Raw genomic sequence first — 24,960 nt, 5'->3', positions numbered from 1 at the left:
AAGAAAGAAAGAAAGAAAGAAAGAAAGAAAGAAAGAAAGAAAGAAAGTGAATTGGATCCAGAATTGAATAGGAAGAAAAGTGAGGACTAGGCCACTTTTGAGAAGCAGAAGCAATGTTTTTACTGGGGGAGCTAGGTGGCACAGTGGTGACAGGCCTGAAGTCAGGAAGGCTCTTTTTCATGAATTCAAATCTGCTGTCAGACAGTTACTAGCTTTGTGACTGTGGGCAAGTCACTTACCCCGTTTGCCTCAGTTTCTTCATCTGTAACATGAACTGGAGAAGGAAATGGCAAACCACTCCAATGTCTTTGCCAAGAAAACCCCAAATGAGGTCACGAAGAGCTGGACACGACTGAAATGACTGAACAACACAGTGCTTTACTAACCCCAAATACCTCATTAAAACAAAAACGGAACCTTTTTAATATTAATGTTTTTCCATTGATGCTATAGGTTTAGGAAGCGCTGAATATGGCAGTCTCCAATGAATTAAAGTTGCAGGTTACAAAAGACAGGCAACTTGCTGAAGACTTCATACATAAAGACGTGATGAACAAAGGGCCTCTTGGTTATATCAACAGCCATAACCACTCTCTGACCTAATTTATCCAACAGCTGCTCAGGCAGGTTGAGATATGAGGTCATGGGTTCAAATCTTGGCTCTTGTGACCCTAGGCAAGTCATGTAATGCTATATACCTTACTGTGAGAAGGTTGAGTCCCATGATCTCTCAAGTCCCTTCCAGCTCTAAATCTATGAAGAACATGTGATTTTATCAGTGTCAAGAACTCCTAGTAGAATGCCCTCCACCAACACTTATCAAAACTATCTATGAGTTATCAAAAAAAAATCCTTTGGAGCAGCCTAAGACACCAAGAGATTAAGTGACTTGTCTATCCGAGAGATAACTAGCAATTCGGGTGCCCTGGATGAGAACTTCAAAATGTGCTTGATTTCAAGCAACACGGATGGCTTCAGCTTTTGAAGACAAATTCACTAGGATGGTAAGACCTTGGGAAGAAACCTCCTTCATCGGGACACAGCCCCAGAGGGAGAGTGACTCCAGAACACCCTATGACCACTGCTGGGAAGGCTGCTGCCAGGAGGTAGAACAGAGTAGGGGCACATGAGGGAATAGATCACTTGGAATGTGACCTCTGTAGGGTGATCAAAAGACAGTATTGTCTGGCAATTATTTATTTTAACCAGTTATTGATAACCAGGTGCTAAGTTCATTTGTTTCTACCTGCGGGGTGATTACAAGTACAGAATATGCCCTCTAAATGCCAGTACCATGGCCTTGGTTGCCCGACCCTGTTACAACTTCATGCCCAGATTCCCATCTCCAGTAAGAGTCAGAAGCAGTATTCAAACCAAGAAATTAATTTACTTTATCACATTTCTTCTATATCATACACAGAAGAAAAAAGTCTGGGTATAAACAATATGGTACATGTGAACATTGCAAACTCTGTGAGGGTGGAAATACCTGTTGTATACCTTTGTATCCCCATTACCTAGCACAACACCTTGAATATCACTGATCATCAAGAAATATTGATTAAGGGAGTGATAAAATATATGATAAAAACAATAGCCATCATTTCAGATACAGGCTTTCTTGGTGCACTGAGACAGACCGATTTTCACATAATTACAAGTTCATAACTCTTCCTGTGTTTCCATAGTTCTGATTTTGGTTAATATGTTCATACAATACATATTATATAACATACAACATAACACATTATGTTCATACAACACATATTGAAGATCTATTTGGTGGGAAACCTGATGACTTATCACTAATGTTCATTGTCCTTAAAGAAAGCTCTCGGAAAAGCCATTTGATGAAGATACGGTATGCATGATCCAACTCCTGAGCAATAATAATAATAATAATAATAATAATAATAAAAGTGGTCTTCAAACAAAATATAGGCAGTGGTCAGCATGGTCTCTGATCAAATGCTATTGCTACAACTTCTAGCTAATGCCTTCCTTGCTGCTCTGTGAACAGCAGGTGGTATTCTACAAAAGCTGATTAATGCTGGGATTTAAATTGCTGAAAATTGAAGCAAAGTGCCCCTTGCTGGCAATTTGCTAATCAAAAAATCGCTGCTTTTCTCTCTGTGCAAGCTTCAGCCCATCTTATAAAAGCCATGCATATTTCTTCTGAGATGCAATGTCATATATTCTCCTCTCAATGAGATTGTATGTTATTTCCTCAACATTAATGAGAATTTCATGGGTTCATCAAAAGGCTAAATCTCTATAATTGCATTGAATTAACTTCCAAAGTGGAAAGAAAAGATTTGGTCTCATAATTAGAGCTTCTCATTCCATTTGATTCATAGATCTGTGCTGGCCTTGACCTCTGTAAATGATGTCGTCTAAAAGAGGCATTACATTTCTTTAGAATTCTATTTAAAAAAAAAAAAGAAAATGTTATAAACTCTTAGCAGAGCTATGCATTTTATTGATTAACATTTGAAGGGATTGATATGCAATAACTAATGTAACTTAACTGTTCTAAATTTATGTAAAATAACAAATATCAGGACATCCTCTGGTCAGCCCCACAACACACAGACCCTCCCAAGACTAATACATCTCTATTATTCCCAGGGGCTACCAGTTCGTAATTGCTACTCCTCTTTGCCTGCCACCCAAAATTACAAAGCCAACTTTGTCATCCCACGCATGCCTTCACTGGAGGCAGTAGCCAAGAAAGTAGGAGAGGTTTGTAGCATTTCCTGTATGCTCTCCCTTCTTTCCTATGACCCTGCCACCAACTTCATCCTCTCACACCTGAAGTATTACAATAGCCTGCTGGTTGGTCTCCCTGCTTCAAGTCTCTCCCTGCTCCAATTCGTCCTCTACTCAACTGTCAAATTAATCTTCCTGAAATGCAGATGTGACCATGTCATCCTCCTATTCAGTAAATTCTAGCAGTCCCCAACACCCCTAGGATCACATATAAAATTTTCTGTTTGGTGTTCAAAGTCCTTCCCTCCTACTTTTCTGGTCTTCTCATACCTTACTCTGTCTCCCTCTCCACTACATATTCTTCCATCCAGTGATACGTGCCTCCTTTCTTTTCCTTGCTTAAGATACTCCATCATCAGACTCCACACATTTGCACCGGCTGTTCCACATGCCTGAAAATATTCTCCCTCCTCATCTCTGCCTCCTGGTTTCTTTGGCTTCCTTCAAATCCCAAATAAAATCTTCTTTGAGAAGTCTTTCCTGATCCCCCTTAATTCCAGTATCTTCTGTCCGTTGATTATCTTCAATTTATCCGGTATGTATCTTGTTTGTACATAAGTGTTTTCATACTCTTCCCCATTAGTTGTAACCCCATTGCCTGGTACATAGTAGGTGCTTAATAAATGTTTGTTGACTGATTGACTGTCATTCATGTCTTACTCTAACAGCCCTCTTTACTAAAGTAGTAGATATAGATACTTGTGTGTGTATAGATATAGATACAGGGATATACACATATGATTTGGAACATTTAACCATACTTTCTGCAAGACAGTAGCAAAGATGTACTCTGTCCACTGCTGATTAACTAGAGTTCCTCAAGAAGAATGGAGATAGATGCTTGGCCATACTATCTAGTAGAAAAGGAAACAAGAAAGCAGATGAGTGATGAATATTACCTCCAAGTTAGTGATCCTTTGCCTTTGGTCCCATCCATTCTTGTTGCTGACATATTTTTTTTCCTAACCAGACTTTGACCTAGCTTAAAGCCTTTCTTAGACAGTAATTGTTTTTGGCTTCTTGATTACAACTCACTACTACAATGGAAAAGTCTCTAGTATCCTCTAGATTTTGTGGTGGATAAAACATAGAATGTGGACTCAGAGCATCTATGTTTGAATTCTGCCTTAAACTCTTTCTAGCTCTGTGGTTACTTAATCTTTCAGAGTCTCAGTTTCCACATGTATAAAGTGGCTCTACTTCACATGATTTTTGTGAAGAAAGGGCTTTTGTGCCAACAAATAAATGTGAATTATTATTATTATCATCATATCATTACCATCATAACTCATGGCTTTATTTGCTGGAGCCCCTGGCTTGGGCCCTCTTGTCCTGATGATATACTTCAATCTCTTCCTCTAACACCCTAAGGCAAACCCCACCTCCCCATTCCTATGAATTTTAGTTGACCTCCCTACTAGCTGGACTCTGTCCCAGTAGAAATTGGAATGGAGCTGGACAGGACAGACACTGAAAATTCTTGTGCTTTCCCTTGAAATCTACAGTTACTTTGAAAAGTTTCTATCATTGAGTTCATGACTAAATGATACCTTGGAGCCAATAAACAATGACTGAAACTAAGATTTGAATCATATGAGATGTGTGGCAAGGACTACTATTTAAAGCTGTGTTTCTAGACTTCATTGTCAGTAAGTCTCTCTTCACATTTAATGGAGGTTACAGCTCAGAGAGGACAGTGCCAAAAAACCATTTGAGGAGTAGGATGCTCCAGATATATAGAAGACATGTATATATCACTGTCATTCTACTGAAGATTTGGTTAAATGCTTCTTTGCAAAGTAGAATTCAACAAATATCTATTGAATAGTTACTGTGTTTCAATAGCATGGCATGCTAGACATTTTGAAAAATATAAAAGAAGTAGAAAATAATATTTTACCTTACAATCTATTTGGAGGATATATATGCATGAACTAATTGGTAAGCAGCATAAAGTAGTATGAGGTGATGGGTTAGTGGATAGAGTGCTGGGCCTGGAATGAGGAACACCTAAAGTCAAATCTGGCCTCAGAGATTTACTAGCTGTGTGATCCTGGGTAAGTCACTTAATCTCTGTTTGCCTTACTCCACTGGAGAAGGAAATAGCAAACCACTCCAGTATCTTTTGCCAAAAAAAAAAAGCAACAACAACAACCCATGGACAGTATGGTCTAGGGGATCATGAAGAGTTAGATATGACTGAACAAAGTAAAAATAAAGTAGAATATCATATAGGTATGCAGAAAGAATATTATTAAGTTGGAGGATGTCCAGAAGAGAGCAGCCAGGACAATTCAATGCTTCAAGTCCATGGCGTGTGAGGATTGGGTGAAGGAACTGGGGATCTTTATCATGGAACATTCTATGAAAGCTGTCATCAAGTATAAGAAGGCCAGTCATGTAAAAAAGATGCTAGTCTTGTTTTATTTGAACTCAGAGAGAAGAATCAAGGGCAAAGGGTAAAAGTGGCAAAGAGGCATATTTATTTTTTTAGTTTTTGATTTTTTGTTTTGTAAAGAGAAACTTCCCACAAATGAGAGCTGCTTCAGAAATAGAAGGGTCTGCCTGCCTCTGGAGGGAATGTGTAGCCCCTCTTTGGAGGTCATCCAGCAGAGGTTGAATAGCTACTTACTAGTTATGATTTGGTGGGGATTCTTATTCAGCTATGAGGCAGACTAGATGACAGCTGACACCCCTGTCGACCCTGAAATTTTGAGATTCTATGATTTGGGGATGTCTGGTTGTGTTTTATGGGTTATAAATGCCATAGGAACTTAACTACTAAAGAAATGGTTGTTGACTGGAATAATCAAGGTGGGCTTGGCATAGAGAGGGTGGGCCTTGAATAAGTAGGATTTACACAGAGAATAAGAACAGTGACAGTCATCCTGGAACAAGGTAAGTGGTCCTAAAACTTCCCATAGTCAATTGCATGGTTTGTTTGTTTTTTTTCTTTTCAAGGAAAAAATCATTTTAAGTCAATTTGGTAGAATATTTTTCTCTACCAAGCAGAAAGTCTGAAACGTCAAAAATAACCACAGACAGTAAACAATTTCCAGTGTCTAGACATATCTATTCTATTCCATTCTTGTCTGAATCATGATATGAACAGAAGACTGTTATCATATTAGAAGGAAGGCAAGCAACTGATGGTCAAGACTATTTAAAAATAGTGTTTTATGATATTTAAAAAAAAAACCCATGTAATTTGTGTCCCAATCAAAATTTACTTTTATCAAAGAGGAATAGATGCCTCTTCTTGTTGTTGTTGTTTTTTCTTCATTCTTAAAGAGGACCATGACATCAGGAAGGTGGTTCCATGACTTACAAGTGAATTGGATTTAAGTGAGGGAGAGCTATGCAAAGTCACCAGCCTCACTTTCTCCTCTGGAGCCATTTGAGTCTAATGACAAGATATAGATCAGATGCCTCTAAATAAAAGGCTTGAGCCATAACTGCTACTCGAGAACGTACTTCTGAATATCTTCTATGGGAGTAAGATAACAACAGCTAGTGTCCCTAGAATGAGCACAATAGCCTGCTCTATGAAAAGTCTTCAAAATTCTATAATGTTGTCTTCAGATAACATTAGATCACATTTCAATACTCATTTCAGGGTCACAGAATCTCAGAATTGGAAGGGGCTTTAGAGGTATATTCTATAATATTCTAGATGTATTCTAACCAGGGAAGAATACAATAGAATTATCACTCCCTAAGCATGGATACTATCTCTTAATGCATCCTAATATTACATTAACTATCTTGGCAGCTATGAAATTGTTGATTATTACATTTGTAATAAACTAAAATAACCCCCAGATTATTTTCCAGATAAACTGTAGGCATAGCTCTCTTATCTTATATTAATAAAGATATTTTTAAAACAAATTTAAGAATTTTTATTTATCCCTTTATTAGATTCAGTCCAATATTCTAGCTTGTTGAGATCTTTATCCATCCTGATGTATCCAACATGTTACTTATCCCTCCTAGCTTTATATCATATGAATACATGAAAAACATTAAGTTACTAGCAAAAAAAATTACACAACAGCTAAGATTCCTAGACCATTCCATTTGAATCTGCCTTTCAAGTTGACATAGAACCATTAATGACTATTCTACAACCAACCGGTCAACTATTTCCTAACTATATTATTGTTTTAATCACATCTTTCTGTGTAATCCACAAGAATTTATGTGCATTTTTGTCAAATGCTTTGCCAAATTCTAGGCAAATTAATTCACTTGCATTTCCCTAATCTAACAGTCTAGAACTGCAACACAAAAAAAAGGAAAACAAAATTAATCTGACATAACATCTTTGACATGAAACCATCAAGAAGATATATAACTTTGTAAGTTTTGTAACTTAGGATAACATAGACAAAGAGATTTCCACTATAGACATAGTTGAATTTTAACTGGGGATGTGGATGAAGGGTGGAGGGGGGTGTGATATACTGTTTTGGGGACAAAGCTGTAATTAGCTATTTTGGTATCAAATGCAAGTAACAGCAGTGGTGGCATAGCCTCCAGAAAGAGGAATCATTCCTTAGAATCTCACAAGATTTCCAAAAAGCTACAAAAAGAGGAAGAAAGCCCCTTTGGGATGAGACCACCACTACTGTCACTGTGGTAGGAACCATTAGCACTAAAGGAAGTATTCTCAGATTGGTGCTGTTGGCATTTCCTACTATGACACAAATTTCCAATCATCATGCTCTATTATAGATTTTTTTATAGGTACTTTACCTAAATGAGATTAACTCTTTCATCCCAAGCAATAGATAAAATCTAGAAAAGTAATTTGCTAATTATTTAATTCTACAGTTTGCTTTTAAAATATTTATACATATATTCAAAATTACCAGTAACTCAGCAATGAGCACCCCAAAGAAGTTTCCAATGTTTCCCTGACTAATATGTTACAGTTGTATAGAGATAAAAGGTTGAATGTTATTACCTGTTTCCATGTTTTTTAACTAAGGCTCTAATGGCTTTATCTGTAATCTGGCATCCATTTATAGATAATCCTTGAAGGCTAAAAGTAAACAAAATTATAGTTACACTTAATCATTTTTTTCTTTATTTAAAAAAGAAGATAAATATCTGTGTCTATCTATATATCTCTATATATTTCTATCTGTATAGAGATCTATCTATATTTAGATATAGGTATATCTGTAGAGAGATAAAAGATATATTTATCTATAGATCTTTCTATGTAGATCTATAAATATCTTTACAGAGAAAAATATATACATATAGCATTTGCTATGAAAAAAGACAAAAGAAATCTAAGGTCTTAGCCAATACATGCAGACTCTAGATAGTTAAGTAAGAATGCAAGGCACTATGCCAGCATAAGTAATACAGATAAGTGTGATAGGAGCTCAGAAAAGAGGGTTAACTATGATTGCAAAAAATGGCTTAAATCAGGTGTCAGGATTATTTGCAAGTTGCAATTATTCATGTTATTTCAGCCTCCAGACGTTAAGGTCACGCAAGAGTTTACAGGAAGCATTTTTTTTTTAAAATCCAAAGAGGACAAAGGAATTCACTAGAACAAAGCAATCCCTCTTCCTGGTTTGGGAGTTATATATGACTCAACAATGTGACACACTGCCAAAAGAGCAAAGATGGTTTTAGACTGCATTAACACAAGGATAGAATAAAAAGCCATGGTATTGTTCTACCATACTCTTTCAGGCAATATCTAAAGTATTATGTCAAAAACTGAGCACCACATTTTCAAGACACTAGAAAGCTATAGGAGGGTGTCTAGAGGAAAATAACCATTAAGATGGTGTTCTCTTTTCTTTCTACAGATACTGATCACAGGAAAAGGAAAGGCTACTATTGCACTTGGGGAAAGACAGAATTAATTTTTGATACTGTACCTTGAAGCTCCTTCAACAAGAGCTAATACACCCAGATCTGTAGCCCCACTCCAACTTATATCCACTACGGTCAACCTGTTGCAAAATGTACTTGCATAGAGAAGAAGCTTATCCCCTTTCAGTCTGGGACCACTGCAGCTTGTGACATTCAGCTCCTGGGTGGTTTAAAAAAAATCAAGCACATACATAGTGATCATTAACTGTAATGCTTCTCAGTCATTAAATTGTGACAACTGGAGATCATGAGAAAGGGGTTCCATGATTATAACAAAGAGAAAAAACTGGAGAAGTGGGTGAGTTCAACATTAACTTATTGTCCAAGTGAAAGATGGGCAACAGAGAAAATGAAGAGAAAACAAGGAGCATTGTAAATCTCTGAAGACGGCAAAGCTCCAGCCATTCAGGTCTGGTATCTTATTCACCTCACATCCACCACTCCTGTCTCCATTTTGCTTCCTAGAAAAATTATTAAGTTGGCGATACCAATAGTTGCAAAGCCACATCCCATTCTACCAACATGTCCTTCTTGAAGAAAGGCAGATTTAGATTTATTGTAAGGAAAAATGTCCCACCAAGCAGAGTTATCTCAAAGTAGAATGGCTTGCCTTCAGTGCTAGTGGGCTTCCCCTAATAGGCAGATTTCTAAGACAGACTGGATGATCACTTTTCAGGGGTGGTGTAGAGGGGATGCCGTTCATTTACAAGTTGTAATAGATTGTTTCAGAGGTCCCTTTCAGGCAGCTAGGTGGTATAGTGGAAAGACTGCTAGACCTGAAATGAAGGAGATTTGAGTTTGAATCTTGTCCCCAACGTTTTCTAACTATTTGACTCTGGGCAAATACATTAGCTACTATAAGCCTCAGTTTCCTCATCTATAAAATGAGGGGGTTGGATTTAATATATTCCAAGGTCGCTTCCAGCAGTAAATCTATGGTGCATGCTAAGGATTGCTTATAATAATTTTCAGCCTTGTAGAGTCAGAAGAGGAGAAATCATCCAAGGAAGTATTACCTTTTTAAAAACCTAAACTAGAGAGCAGAATAAGTATAAGTAGGAGAAATTTTTGATTGGCATTTCAACTTCCACATTTCGTTATTTCAAGAATCTCATGTTACATCCCTATGGGTGGTATTTTAGCCAAAAAATCCATCACTAAGCAACCAACCTGGTCGTGATTCTCTTAATTCAGCTAAGCTGGTCTTCATACAACAAACATTGTCTACTTGGGGATCTGTGACTGAAGTTTTTTCCAGCTTGGTGGTACCTGCCAAAGCTTGATTCTCCATCAGTATAAACTTGGAGATCCAAGAATCATCTCCATACTATGAGGAGACTTTAGAAGGGTACTTCATTGGTGGAGAGTTTTAACAATAATAACAATAATGATGATGGTGGCTAGCATTTACATATTACTTCATTTGATCCTCACAACAACCCTGTGAGGTAAGTGATATTAGGTTGTGCTTGTCCTTCGTTCTCGAAGAGAACCATGACATCAGGGAGATGATGACATGACTTGCAAATGACTTTGATTTGAGTGAAGGAGGGCTGTACAAGGTCACCAGCTTCACTTTCTCTTTCAGAGCCATCTAGGTCCAGTGGCCAGATATTCATCAGAATGACTAGAGATTGTCCAGGATGCAGTGGGAGACCCTGGCCCTTTTAAGTTAAGGTCTTCTCAGGTTCTCACTTTGAGTGAGGAAACACTCATTCAGTGAATAGGCCTCTTTACAAAGGGATTCAAGTGATGGCCCCTTTAATAAAAAAAAATCAAACTGGAAGGGGAAGACCCTCAGATACACAAACTGAGGTTGAGAGAGTTCAAGTGACTTGTCCAAAGCCACACAATTCATGTAGCATGTTTTAAACTCAAGACTCCCTGACTGTGCTACTTAGCTGCCTAATGTGTAAACATGTAATTTTATGGCATTATGAGGGAATTTAACAACCATTGGCACCAGTGGCTGCCAGTAATCTGCAAATCATAGTAATCAGGGATTCTGGTGTCATTGTCAGACTTAAACTCCCATGTTAAATTAGAACTACAAATTTAATCCAAGCTAACACAATTACTGAATATAAGGAATTCCTCCACAGATCTTTATCAAATGGAAAAACAATCTCCATTAAGGATCTCAAAGTCACTAACAAACTAAACCAACCTGATGTTCAGTCATTCTGTGTCCAACTCATTATGACCCCATTTAGGGTTTTCTTAGCAAAGATACTGGAGTAGTTTGCCATTTCCTTCTCCAGCTCATTTAACAAATGAGGAAACTAGGGCAACAGGTTAAGTAACTAGCCCAAGTGTCACATAGCTAATAAGTGTCTGAGGTCAGATTTGAACTCAGGTCTTCCTGATTCCAGGGTCAGTGCTCCAGCCACCTAACTGCTCAAAATAAACCCTATATAAGCATCTAATTACAGATAAGGAAGCTGGAAGCGTTTCAGGTAGCTGTATCTACAAGACACAGATGGGAAATGGAACTGTGAGTGCTCAGCAGAAGCTGTGCCTTCTATAAAAGGGAACACAGTGAAATAGGGCTTACAGAGAAATTCATGTGTTTGAGTCTAAAGATATCAAATTTACCTTGTTAAGTCATATTTGTAATGGAAGGATTAGCCCCCTCAATTTCCCACTTAAGGAGAGCCAATGGTTGGCCTTAGCTGGAACTCTCTTTTCTTACTAATCCAGAATTATGCAGGCCAGGACAACCTGAGCAGGCACAAAAGGGCTTTCTTGTATAAATCCCAAAAGCTACTTCTTATTTAGTGAGTTTTCATTAACCCACCACCTTAATCTTTCTCTAAATCTTCATTTCTGATCATGGAATGAAAGGCTTTGTTGCGTCTTAAAGACATTTTTGGCATCAGCAAAGGGGGAGGTATGGTAGGTAGCATTTCTTTTTCCTCCTAAAATACATTTTACTGTTGTGCTTTGTCCTCAAGTCATCATCACTTCAACTCCCAGATGGAACCCAGAGGGAAGTTATTTCCTTGAGTAGTAGGCCCTTTCCCTTGCCTATGAAATCGGGGTGTTTTGCAGGTGGCCACCTACTTCACCTCTATGTAAAGCTAACTTTTATTAATAAGCACCTTTTCTAGGACCTGTGTTAACTAAATTCAAAATCTCTTATTTAGCCTAATAAGGATAAATATTGTTATTTGTAAGGATAAATGTTATTTACCCTACTAAGTCCCACTGCTTTATAGGAATCAGTTTTTAGAGTTGAAGGGGATCTTTGAGGTTTTCTAGCCCAACTCTATTTTACAGTTGACAAAACTGAGGCTAGAGAGGTCAAATGACTTCCTTAAGGTTGTAGTTATCATGCAGCAAAAACAAGATTTGATGCTAGGACTTCTTCCTCCAAATTCAGTATTCTTCCCACTACACCAAATTGCCTCTGAACTCCTTCATAATCAGAGTTACTAATGTAGAAGTCCTCTTAACTTCCACAGCTACATTCCTCAAAAACAATACTTGCAACCAGCAGGCCAAGATGCCTTCTCTCTTCACTAGAGACCAACATTGCCCAACACTCAACAATGTATTTTTGATTGGCAGTTGGTTCAGAACCACTAAAAGCTTTTCCTCTTAGAAGGTTCTACTCCTCTTTAAAAGGAAACAAAGTTTAGCAAGGTTTACAAGGTTTACAACAAATAAGATAAACCAAATGAGGAGCATATCAGTCCAAAGGAAAAGGAGATATTTGCTTTTTAATGCTATTCCTTGGAAAGGCTGTTTTTAGTACTGAGAGGTCCACAGGAGTGGAACATTACACGCATTTACTGATTTGTGTGTGTGTGTATGTGTTAGATTTGCTGATTTTTTTTCTCTTCCTCTTTTTTTCTTAAAAAAACTTCTTTGTTACATAGGATGGCTCTCTGGGAGAAGCAAGGAGAATAATATAGGGAAAAATTTAGGCAATATAAAAACAAGACATATTAATAAAGTTTAAAAAAACAGACTAAAGGGCTTTCTTCTGTAATTTCAGATATTCTCTGGTCAAACATTTTAGCTTGGTCCTGAGAAGATTAAGATTGATCCTGTATCATTTTCCTATTGACTCTATTTACAAGTAATTGATTTTGTCCAATAACTGCTTTTGTTCTTTGTTTCTGAGCTTAGTTCAGAGTTCAACTGGCCTGTTAAGTTGAAAAATTGCTGTCTCAAGGAATTTAACTAACCTTGGAGAATGCATGTGAACACAAGAGCATTTGGGCCTGACATCTTTACTCTACCAAACTGTCCTTTAAAGATATCTGGTTTGCCATCCAAATGTCAGACTCACTACCTCACACCTGTACTCAAAGAAAAGAATGGGAGGCCATTGCCAGCTCCCATTACCAAACTTCTGACCAATCATTCCATTCTCTGTGCCTCAGCTTTGTAACCACTCATGTTGTACTCAATCCCAAGATTCTTTGTTCTGTAGTACCCAAAACCTTTTGTTTGGGGTCTTTGGCATCAATGGCAGCAATCCATTGACCCATTTTTTGGCAGGTACCATGCTCATGCTAATAAATGTTATCTTGCGCAGAGATTTACCTCAGTTTACCATTTTGCCAAATTTCACTTGAGGCAGTACAAATCTAGCTATACTCAATTTAAGAAACTTCTTTGTATGGATTTAACTGAAGTTATTTTTCCCATGGCTGGGGGTGGGGGTAGGGGAAAGAGGTCATGGAGCAGTAGTTCAAGATAACTCCAATTACTCCTTCACAAAGTTGCCAAATTGATTGTCTTTGATGCACAGGTCTGACTTTATCACTTGTACCATTTCTCTCCCCTAACTATGGTGCCTTGCATATAGCAGGTATTTAATTCAGATTTATTAAATCAAATTTGTAGAAATAAAAATTAAGCTTGAGGAGGGAGGTTATATAATATTTTAAAATATCTTTGAAGAAATGAGTAGAGACAGGAGAGGCAGTGTGGCATGGTGAAAAGCATGCCAGATTTGCTATCATAAGACCTGTGTTCAAATTCCAGCAAGGCTACTTACTATCTGTGTGTTCTTGGGTAAAGTGAGTTTGCCTCTTTGGGACTCAGTTTCTTCATTTCCAAAAGGAGGAGGTTGTACTATGTGATCTGAGGTACAATAGAGTTACAAATTAGGAGTCCTAGTATTTAATTCATTTTGCAATACCATTGTCATGAATAATGTTCTTTTTTCCTTTTTTTTTTTAAGTCTAGACTTGAGATTTACATAAGTGTGGAGAACCATTGGTGCCAAAGCAGAACTGGTATCTTGTTGTAATTTATCATCTTAGTTACCAAGTGCTCACCCTAGTAACATAAAGGAAAGATTTGAACTCAGGTCTTCCTGTCTTCAAGGCCAACTGTCTAGCCATTATGCCACACTGCCTAGCAATATCCTTTGCATATGCTAAAAGGTTATATCTTCTATGATTTAGTCTTGTATGAAAAAATTAATAAAAATTTTTACATAAATTATTTCCTGCATGCGCCAAGCGTGGTACCAAGAATGCAACAAAAATAAACACAATCACCAATCTTTCAATCAAGTACAGTTCTACTATGACTTTTAGATAAACTGTTTCTGGATTCTAGCCACACATGAGAGCATAAAATACTAGCTCACGTTTGTATAGCACCGGTTTAAAAAAAGCATATAATCACAACAACTCTATGAGGCAGGCAGTAAAAATATTATTACTCCCATCTTACAGATGAAGAAACTGAGGCTTAGAGAGGCAAGGTGACTCATCCAGCCACAAAAGTATTGAGATACTTGGACTACTGTCTTCTAGTTCCAAGCCAACTGCTCTAATACTCCATTACTTGTAAAGTCTAAAGACCTTCTGTAGTTGGTCAAAAATGCTTGTGTTATGTAATGCTAATGCTCTAAATGTAGGGACCATATTAAATCTAACATTTGTATTTCTCGTAGTGCCTAGCACAGTTCTCTGCACCATGTGGGCACAAAACAAACAAATATCTGTTGAATTGAACATACACAAAATGCTATATTTGTTTTCTTAATTTGTTCTCTTAAATAAAAGGTAAGTATTCAATTAAGAATTATTTTATATAGCCTAGCAATAGTTTATATGAAAAAATGATTATACACTACAAAGTCAATATTAATGATTTCCAGGAGACAGAAACAGAAAAAGGTTGGAAAAGGGGGGAAGAAGAGAAAGGGGGGGATGGAGGGAGGGAGGCTGGGAGGGAGAGAGAGACAGAGAGACACACAGAGAGAAAAACAGAGAGAGATGGACAGAGACAGAGAAGCAGAGATTAATGTTAGGTTTGTTATAATGGGTATTCCTTTATCTATAGGTTGCGGATCCTTCTAACACAAATTCTGTGAGTCTGATAATTAAAAAAAAAAAAAGGAAAGACCTGATAAATTCTTGAATGTGCTGTTAAAATGCTTTTATTTGTAATCAATCAGTTGGCCACTCTGGGTCCATGCTTCTTCATAACAAAATAATAAGGCTTTCCTCAACCTATTGCAAAAGGACTTTGTCAGAAAGCACTGCTTGAAGACAACAAGTGGCCATGAAAAGGAACTGCTTATAGCAGTGGGAGCTGTCCAGTTGAGATGAATTTAGAGGAACTTAAAGAGCAGAACTAGATACTTACGGCTAGACTAAAAGAAAAAAAAAAAGGTACATGGACCCACCAAATAGTGAGTGCAAAATACTTAGAGAAATCTTTGCCAGACTCAAACTCTTCCAGGCTGCCTCCATGTTAGATCACTGCAGCCTGATCTACTGATCTCACTAGCCTTCCTTGGATTTTATTGAGCCTGACTTCTACAATAAGCCTTTTCTAGTCCCTCCCCCTTTTATAGGTCCTGGTGCCTTTCTTTCTGAGATTGCCTTCCATCATACCTACTTATTTATATGTTGTGAGCTCCTTCAAGTCAGAGACTGATTTTGCATTTCTTTTTAATCCTATCCCCAGAACTTTGCAGTGTTTGGCACATAGCACATGCTCAATAAATACTTTTTTGAGTAACTGGTTTTGACCCTGCTTATACTCCAGACACCATTTTTTCACTTCAGCTCCATGATTACTAACCTGGACTTTTTGTACAACTGTTCTGGCCACTACTTACGCAAGAACATGCTGGCTTCAGCACATTCCCACTCCCCCAAATTGGGAAAACTTCAGCCAGAACCATAGAATGAGTACATTTGTGAGGTGGGCATATAAAATGGCACTGAGGTCTCCAGAGAAAAGAGCCATAGAAACATAAACTGGATGAGAAGCATCATGGCAAAATGAACAAAGGGATAGCCTTAGAGGCAAGAAAACTCATTTTCAGGTCCCTCCTCTTACATACATTAGCTATATGACCCAGAGCAAGTCATTTAACCTCCTATTGCCCTAGTCAACTCCTTACAACTACAAGTTGCAGAATAGTTGCTGATCTGCATTGGTAGAAAGAATTTCCTCACCAGGAACTCCCTATACAGATGAAATCACAGCTATGTAAAAAGATAAATGCATACAAACATACATAGGTGTTATTCCAAATCATTCAACTTTCTTTCTCTCTTGTTTTCTCTTTCCATCTTGCCTAATATCAAACACTTCCACTGAAAATCTAAAGTGAATTAAAACTGAGGATAATTAAATTATAGATGTAGAGACAGAAGACAACTTAGAGGCCATCTACCTCAACTCCCTCATTTCACAGCTGAAGAAACCAAGGTACAGAAAGGTTAAGTGATGTTTTACTAAATGGATGAACCAGAATTCAAACCCAGATCCTCAGACTCCAAATCCAGCACTCTTTCCATTGACACATTATCTCAAGTTCATTTTTTTGACTGAGTTACCTCAACTAGCCAAAGCACTGTGAGGATACACATCACCTGGATCTCCATGTGAGCAAATTAACCTTTGCATAGAAAAAAATTGCCCTGAAGCTGGTCGTTTGTCTTGAAAATATATGACACAGGCCACAAGGGAAGCCCAATCAGACAACCCATTTCTGCTACTGGAACATGAACTGAAAGCATATATCCCCATAACAATGGCATCATGTTCTCTGTATAGGAAGGATATACATTTGAAATGCACATTATTAAAAATATCTTAAGCAACAGAGAGAGCAATTCTGTGCCTCATATAATATAGAAATTATTTCAATCACACTTTTTTAAAACTTCCCATATGTCCCTTTCTTGACTTTCCATTCTTTTGTAACTGTGTTTCCTCCTCTGATCTTTGAGATTTTCTTAATGCACAGTTTGAAATCAGTTAATTCACTTTCATAATTTTTTATATAAGGACACATCAAATACAGCTTTCATGATGTACATAAGGGCAAATGCACTTTAAAGAAAGAGCCATTTCATATTTTTTGCTATGATTTGAAAGTCACTGATAATTTGCCCACAATTGGAAATAATACAATCTGTCCAAAGGTAATATTGTGAGCTATGTCACCATAACTAAGTTCTAAGGTCTATATGTGTTTGTTTTTCATTATTCATCTATGAAACATATTACAAAAAGAGATATTCACTCATTGCTAAATGTATCTGTTGACATGGCCCCCAAATCAAACCTATATATTCTAAAAAACTATGTCCTTCCAACATTCTATTTGTCTACTGCATAGAGCTAAAAGGGACTTTAGATATCATCTAGTCCAATCCCCTATGTGATTTATGTAAAAAGTGCAACTTAAAATTGTTCTCATGTACAAAAATTTCCATAATGGAGAAAAAAAAAATCTTGGGGTTAAAGTGGATTATAAGCACAATACAAGTTCAAAAAGCTAATGTTACCTTTGGCTCTGTTAAGAACAGCATAATGTCTAGAACAAGGGAAACCATAGTTCTACCATACTCTGTCCTCATGAAACTATATTTGGAGTACTATACGCAATTCTATATACTGTGGGCGGCTAGGTGGTACAGTGGATAGAGTACTAGGTGATTCCTCTTCCTGAGTTCAAATATAGCCTCAGACACTTACTAGCTGGTGATCCTGGGCAAGTCATTTTAACCCTGTTTGCCTTAGTTTCCTCATCTGTAAAATGAGCTGGAGAAGGAAATGGCAAAATACTCCAGTATCTTTGCGAAGAAAACCCCAAATGGGGTCATGAAAAGTTGGACATGACTGAAAACAACTGAACAACAAATGAGCAATCCTAGGTGCTATATTTTAGGAAGAAAACTAATAAGTTGGATTGGGTAAATAAGAGGATAATGGGGTTGATGAAAGGTGGTATTATGTAAAGACCAAGTGAAAGAATTAGGGATGGTTAGCCTTAAGATACAACTACATGGAGACTTAGGGGAATGCAATCATTACCTACAATTACCCAAAGGGTCACCACATAGAAGTGAAATTGGACTTTTTTTGGCCCCAAAGACAAAAGTAGGAGCATCAGGTTGAAGAGGGGCTTGATGTCAGGAAAGATGCCCAAAGTGATCTGTGTAAGAGTAGATTTCACTGCCTGGGAAAGAATGGGGTCATTCTACTTAGAAGATCAAAGATCTTGAGGTCTTCAAGGAGAGAAGCAGGATCCCTGATCACTGATGTTATAGAGGTGATGCTTGTTCACAGATGGGTTGGCCTACATATCTCAAAGAATTTAAGGAAGAAAATGACTTATATGTACAAAAATATTCATATCAGCTCTTTTCATGGTAGTCAAAAATTGGAAACTAAAATGATATGCTCATACAGGGGAATGGCAAAACAAATTGTAATATATGAATGTGATAGAATATTATAATTTCCTAAGAAATGATGAAATGGAAAATTTCAGAGGAGACCGAGAAGACTGATGCAGAGTAAAGGATACAGAACTAGGAGAAAAAAATTATACAAGGCTAATAACATTACTGAGAAAAACAACTTTGAAAAACTTTGGAAATCTGATTAACCCAATGACAAAACTATGAGTCAAAAAGAATGAAAATGAAACATGTCAACTTACCTCCTGATAGAGTTACATTGTTGAATTTTAAAAGAAACACATTTTCAGACAAAGTCAAAGTGGGAATTTGTTTTTGCTGGACTATGTAACAATATATTGATGGGTATGATTTTTGTTTTGGGGGATTTTTAAAAAATTTAATAAATGGGGGATAGTGGGAATGAGAGATTAATAAAATATCTGAAAAATAAAAGTATTAAATAAATTATTAACATTATGTTATTGTATATTAAATTATTAATATACTAAATTTTATAAATGGTAAATAAATAAATATTAAATTTTAAAAATCAAAGAGTGGGATGAAGCCAAGATGGTGGAATAAAAGTAGGGACTCACTTGAGCTCTCCCCTGAACCTCTTCAAAGATCTGTAAAAATGACTCTAAACAAATTCTAGAGCAACAGAACCCACAGAAAGACAGAGTGAAACAAATTTCTAGCCAAAGGCAACCTGGAAGGTCAACAGGAATGGTCTGTTGCACCAGGCTGAAAGAGGAGCACATTCCAACATAAGTCGCACCAACAAAGACCAGGCCCCAGAAAACCCAGAGCAGGCGTCAGAGGATTGAATCACTGACAGCTGTGGCAGTTTCCAGACTTTTCAACCCATAAATGCCAAAGACAACTTAAAAAGTCAGTTAAAAAATGTCTGTCAGACCTGGGTGAGAGAGTAGCACAGTCCAGCTCCAACCCCAGCACAGCCCTGGGGCTGAAGCAGTGGTAGCAGTCACAGCGGCAGCAACAGCAGCAGCAGTGGTGGCAGTGACAGTAGCAGCTGCTTCTGGAGCTTTCAGCCCACATATGGCAAGGAGATTGAATAACTGATCAGAAAGAGATCACAGGGATCTCATCGTTGGCACTGAGGCAGTATTTTGTTGCTTTGCCCATACTTGAATCTGTGTCGCAGTCCTGGGTGGCAGTCCTGGGGTGAGGAGAAGCACTAGCATAGCAGAGCTTGTGGCAGCAGTGGAGAGGCGACCCTCCTCACACTTCCAGGGTGAAAAAGAGTGCTTGTGGTCACTCAGAGATCAGAGCACAGGTCAGGAGAGGAGTAAACATCTCTCCTTAGATCATACTACCTTGGAAGCACTGAAAACTTACAAGTCCCTAGAAGTATCTCTGGGAACAGCTGCATAAAACCCCTGAAGCTTGGGACAGTATACCCTCCACACTGGAAGCAAAGCCCTACCTTAACAAAGAGTTAAAAAGTCAAGTAATTTGTTGGGAAAATGAGCAAACAACAGAAAAAAAAACTCAGACTATAGAAACTTATTTGCTGACAAAGAAGATCAAAACATACAACTAGAAGAAGACAGCAAAGTCAAAGCTCCTACATCCAAAGCCTCTAAAAAACATGAATTGATCTCAGGCCATGGAAGAGCTCAAGAAGGATTTTGAAAATCAAGTAAGAGAAGTAGAGGAAAAATTGGGAAGAGAAATGAGAGTGATGCAAGAAAATCATGAAAAACAATTCAATAGCTTGCTAAAGGAAACCCAAAAAATACTGAAGAAAATAACACCTTAAAAAATAAACTAGACCAAATGGCAAAAAAGGTCCAAAAAGCCAATGAGGAGAAGAAGGCCTTAAAAAGCAGAATTGGCCAAATGGAAAAGGAAGTCCAAAAGGTCACTGAAGAAAATAATTGCTCAAAAATTAAAATGGAGCAAATGAAAACTAATGACTCTATGAGAAATCAAGAAATTATAAAATAAAACCAAAAGAATGAAAAAATAGAAGAGAATGTGACATATCTCAATGGAAAAATAACTGACCTGGAAAATAGATCCAGGGGAGATCATCTTTTTTTTTAGGCAATTGGGGTTAAGTGACTTGCCCAGAGTCACACAGCTAGTAAGTGTCAAGTGTTTGGTCTGAGGCCAGATTTGAACTCAGGTCCTCCTGACTTCAGTACCGGTGCTCTTTCCACTGTGCCACCTAGCTGCCCCCAAGAGAGATAATTTAAAAATCATTGGATTACCTGAAATTCAAGATAAAAAAAGAGCTTACACATGATTTTTCAATAAATTATCAAGGAAAACTGCATTGATATTCTAGAACCAGAGGGTAAAATAGAAATTGAAAGAATCCACCAATCATCTCCTGAAAGAGATCCCAAAAGGAAAACTCCTAGGAATATTATAGCCAAATTCCAGAGTTCCCAGGTCAAGGAGAAAATATTGCAAGTAGCCACAAATAACCAACTTAAGTACTGTGGAAACACAATCAGGATAACACAAGATTTAGCAACTTCTACATTAAGGGATCAGAAAGCTTGGAATATGATATTTCAGAGGTCAAAGAGCTAGGATTAAAACCAAGAATCACCTACCCAGCAAAACTGAGGGTAATCAGTAAGGGAGGAAAATTTATATTCAATGACATAGAGGAATTAAAAAAAAACAGCTAAATAGAAATTTTGACTTTCAAATACAAGACTCAAGAGAAGCGTGAAAAGGTAAATAGGAAAGAGAAATCATAAGGGACTTATTAAAGTTGATTAGAGGAAGGGATAATCAGAATGCAGGCAATCTTGGGTTAGGGGGAGAGGAAAGATGGAGAGAAAATTTGGAAATCAAAATCTTGTGGAAGTGAATGTTGAAAACTAAAAATAAATAAATCAATTTTTAAAAAATAAATATATTCTCTTTTTCTAAAAATCAAAGAAAAAAAGTATGACTTAGCCTTGAGAGGCTTTGAGATCATTTCTGAACCTATAATTTTGTGACTAAAAGAATTTGGCTCAGCTAATTATAATATTTTGAAGTAGGCTATAGATTTTTTTTTCTTTGAGACCTTTAATAAAACAGACTACAATTTTCAGCTCTGGTGTAACTATATAGGTTACCTAGCCCCACTTCTAGCAAATTTAGCCCCCCAAAATCTACATTGGCCATTAGGCCTCCAGATTTCCATTTTCCCTGGTTCTCTATCTGTGACAAGAAGTCTATCATGTCACCCACTTCACCAACCAACCTGACACAATAGAGTATAAAGAAAATACATTCTAGGCAAGATGACAGATGCAATCTTCATGCTACTGATCTAGTGATCACTGACTTTTTGGGAACTTTGAGATATCCAAATGCTCCTTTCTGAGCCATCCTCAGCCCTCTTACTGACCTTAACTATTCTGGATGACACATAATATTTAAATTTGTAAAAAATTGTAGTATAGTACCTTGAAAAAAACTTCTGGACTTGGAGTCAGAGGATTTGAGTTTGAGCCTCAATTCTGCTACTTGCTACCTATGTGATATTTGGTCAAGTATCTTAATCTCTCTGGGTGTCACTTTTCTCATTTTTTAAAAAGATAGTTGGATTAGATGATGTCTAAGGTCTCCTTCAGCTCTAAATTTAAGGTCTTATGATTAAAAATAATTTTATTTTAGGACAGTGAGATGGAAAAGGAAGGAAAAGTCACAAATTCAAGACTGGGAATCAATGACCCTGGGTTGGATTGTTTCCTTTCTAGGATACAAGGGCAGTGACTATAAAGGAAAGGTAGAAGGAAGTGGGTGGGTAGAAGTGCAAATGACTCTGGAAGAGGTAATGGAATAATGAATGCAAGAACTAGTATGTAAGAATGAACAAGAGAGAGAGTGAGAATGAAAGAGAGAGACAGAGACTGTGGCAAAGAACATGAGAGAAAAGGGCACGTGTGAGGGAAAAAAAGAAGAAAGGTGAGAGATAGTATACAAGATGAAGGATGGAGTGAGAATATGAAAGGACAAGGAGTTTATTGCAGTCCCTAGCAGGTGAGAGTTGCTTACAAGTGACTCTTGACACTCTCAAGCAAGACCACGTATTCCAGTTTATCCTTTGCCCAGCTGAAGCCCCGAAATATGAACCTTGTGAACACAAAACAAGGGTACAAGGACACTGAAAAATCAAACCAAACAAATAGTCCAAACTCTAAAATAGTGGTTCCTCACTAATAAAATCTAGATGCATACTCCCAAATAGCTGGGCTTTTGAAACAAATTCAAAACTGGCTGCAGAGTTCTATAAACATATCTCACCACATTATTTTTTGGGGGGGATGGGCTACTGTTTTCTGTTCATTGCTCTGAAAACTTAAGGAAAAGGGCAAAATCATATTTTTTAAACACAAAAAAAATTGTTGCAAAAACTATCTGAATTATATCCAATTCTCTTATGTTCCTTACACTGCCAGACATATTAGAACATAACGTTTTCATTACGGAATGCACCATTTTCACACTGACACAATTTCTTTTTCTTTAAAAACAGGGAGAGTTCAGGGGGGTGGGGAGAAAAACTTCAATGGATGGCATTTTTATACCAGAACAGCATTTACTGACTAAAATAACATATGTGGTTAGAGAAGGATGCACAAGTCTATGCAGTCAGTCCCCATAAAGACCAATTACTTTTGCACACATAAAAAAAAAAGAAATTCTTTTTTAAAAAAAAAAGTCACAGATCACTCCCATAATCATGAAGCCTCCCAAAGCATACTCTGAGTCATAAGGCACACTGATTAGAAAGCATCAATGAATCAATGCAAACTCAGGAACACCATGACAACTAAAAACAGTGAGCTGTTTGAGCTTTAATTAACATGAGAGTCAAAGTTAAACCACAAGCTTGAAGGTAGCCTATAATTTAATAACTACGTATTGAATGTCTTTTGGTTCCTATCACTGTTAATCAGAGGACCTTGCTAGAAGATGCAATTATTAGGTGCCTACTATGTGCAAGAGGTGATATAATTAGCATTTACATATAGAAATAAATTGAAAGCTTACCAAGTGCTAAACCACATTATACCACTTAAGCTTCCCATTGACCTCTGGAGGTATATATTTGAGATCCTAAGGACATAGGACTATAGTTTTAAGGCTGGAAGGAACCTTAGGGATCATCTAGACCAATTCTCTTATTTTACAGATGAAAAATTGAAGCCCAGAGAGTTGAAGGGATTTGACTAAAGTTATATGGATAGCAAGTGACAGAGCCAGGATTTGAATCTACATCCTCTGACTCCAAATTCAAAATGCTTTCCATATATTATGTTACCCTAATGTCATACATCTACTCTAGAGGCAATTGGGTGTCTCAGTCAATAGGTTTGGGCCTGAAGTTAGGAAGACCTGCATTCAAATTCAGCCTGAGACATATACAACTGTGTGACCTTGAGCAAGTCACCTAATTTCTCTCACCCTTAGTTTCCTCATCTGTAAAATTGGGGTAATAATAGTACCCACCTTCCAGGGTTGTTGTGAAGATCAAATGAGATAATACCTGTAAAATGCTTTGTAAACCTTTAAGTACTATATAAGTCATTATTATTCTAATTATTATTGAAGCGCCAATGTATATTTTATGACTAATATCAATCCTGTTTTTATTATGTAATACACAGATACATCTGCCTTTCATTTATTGGTCCACATCATGTTATCTGCCTAAAATAGTAACTCCTCAAATAGCCTGCTAGAGTGCACAGAGTTAAACTTACGTTAAGGAAGAGCTAGGTTCAAATCCTGTCTCTTACATTTACCAGCTGTGCAAGTCATTTGAGCTCTCTGAGCCTCAGTTTCCTTATCTTTAAAATGAGGACATTGGACTAGACATGTATAATACCCCCTTCCAACTCAAAATCTACAATGTGATGGTGTTCTTCAGTGATTTCAGTCATGTCTGACTCTTCATGACATTTGCGGTTTTCTTGTCAAAGATACTGGAGTGGTTTGTCATTTCCTTCTCCAGCTCATTTTACAGATGAGAAACTGAGGCAAATAGGGTGAAATGACTTGTTCAGGGTCACACAGCTAGTAAGTATCTGAGGCCAGATTTGAACTCAGAACATGAGTCTTCCAGACTCCAGACATCACATATTATCCACTGTACCACCTAGCTGCTCTTATAATGTGATGATACTATGGCCCTATAGCAGTAAGGACTACTACTACTGTTGCTTCTAAGGTGAGGCCAGGTCCACATACAGATTAGAACATAATAAATGGTTTTCTTAAATGAGAAGTATGACCAGAAGTGTTTGGCCCATTGTTTAAATGAATATTTCATAACTCAGAAAATAAAAGATCCAAGTTAGTAATGTGGTGCTCTAACCCGTCTCCTGTGAGTGATACTCCATCTGTTTCCAGGGGAAGAGGGAAATAGACAATCTGTTGTCAAAGACAAGAATGTGGGAAAGTGCTATAGAGAGCCACAGAAGATGTTCTTGGGAGAGCAACATTTGCATTTCCCCAAAGCTAAGCTATAATGATTGTGTGAGGATCAGAAAATTCCAACTGTCTTTGCTGAATAAAATAATTTAAGTGATTCTGTGATCTAATCTTTAGATACCCTTTCTTCTCTTCC

General features: G+C 37.3%; 1 protein-coding gene across 1 annotated transcript in view; it reads right to left on the bottom strand.

The window, feature by feature from the left end:
- The window catches only part of LOC114025680, a 176,953-nt gene that overhangs the window by 55,665 nt on the left and 96,328 nt on the right, over positions 1-24,960 (bottom strand). Inside the window, exons 9-10 of the mRNA XM_027839150.1 lie at positions 8,676-8,830; positions 7,739-7,816 (exon numbers count right to left, since the gene is read on the bottom strand). Of these exons, the coding sequence (XP_027694951.1) occupies positions 7,739-7,816; positions 8,676-8,830 (233 nt within the window). The remainder of the gene's footprint in view (positions 1-7,738; positions 7,817-8,675; positions 8,831-24,960) is intronic.

The sequence above is a fragment of the Vombatus ursinus genome, unplaced genomic scaffold (genome assembly GCF_900497805.2).
Source record: "Vombatus ursinus unplaced genomic scaffold, bare-nosed wombat genome assembly UNPS02014832.1, whole genome shotgun sequence".
Lineage (NCBI taxonomy): Eukaryota > Metazoa > Chordata > Mammalia > Diprotodontia > Vombatidae > Vombatus > Vombatus ursinus.
The sequence above is the reverse complement of the archived record's forward strand: the minus strand, read 5'-3'. Positions and strand labels throughout refer to the sequence as shown.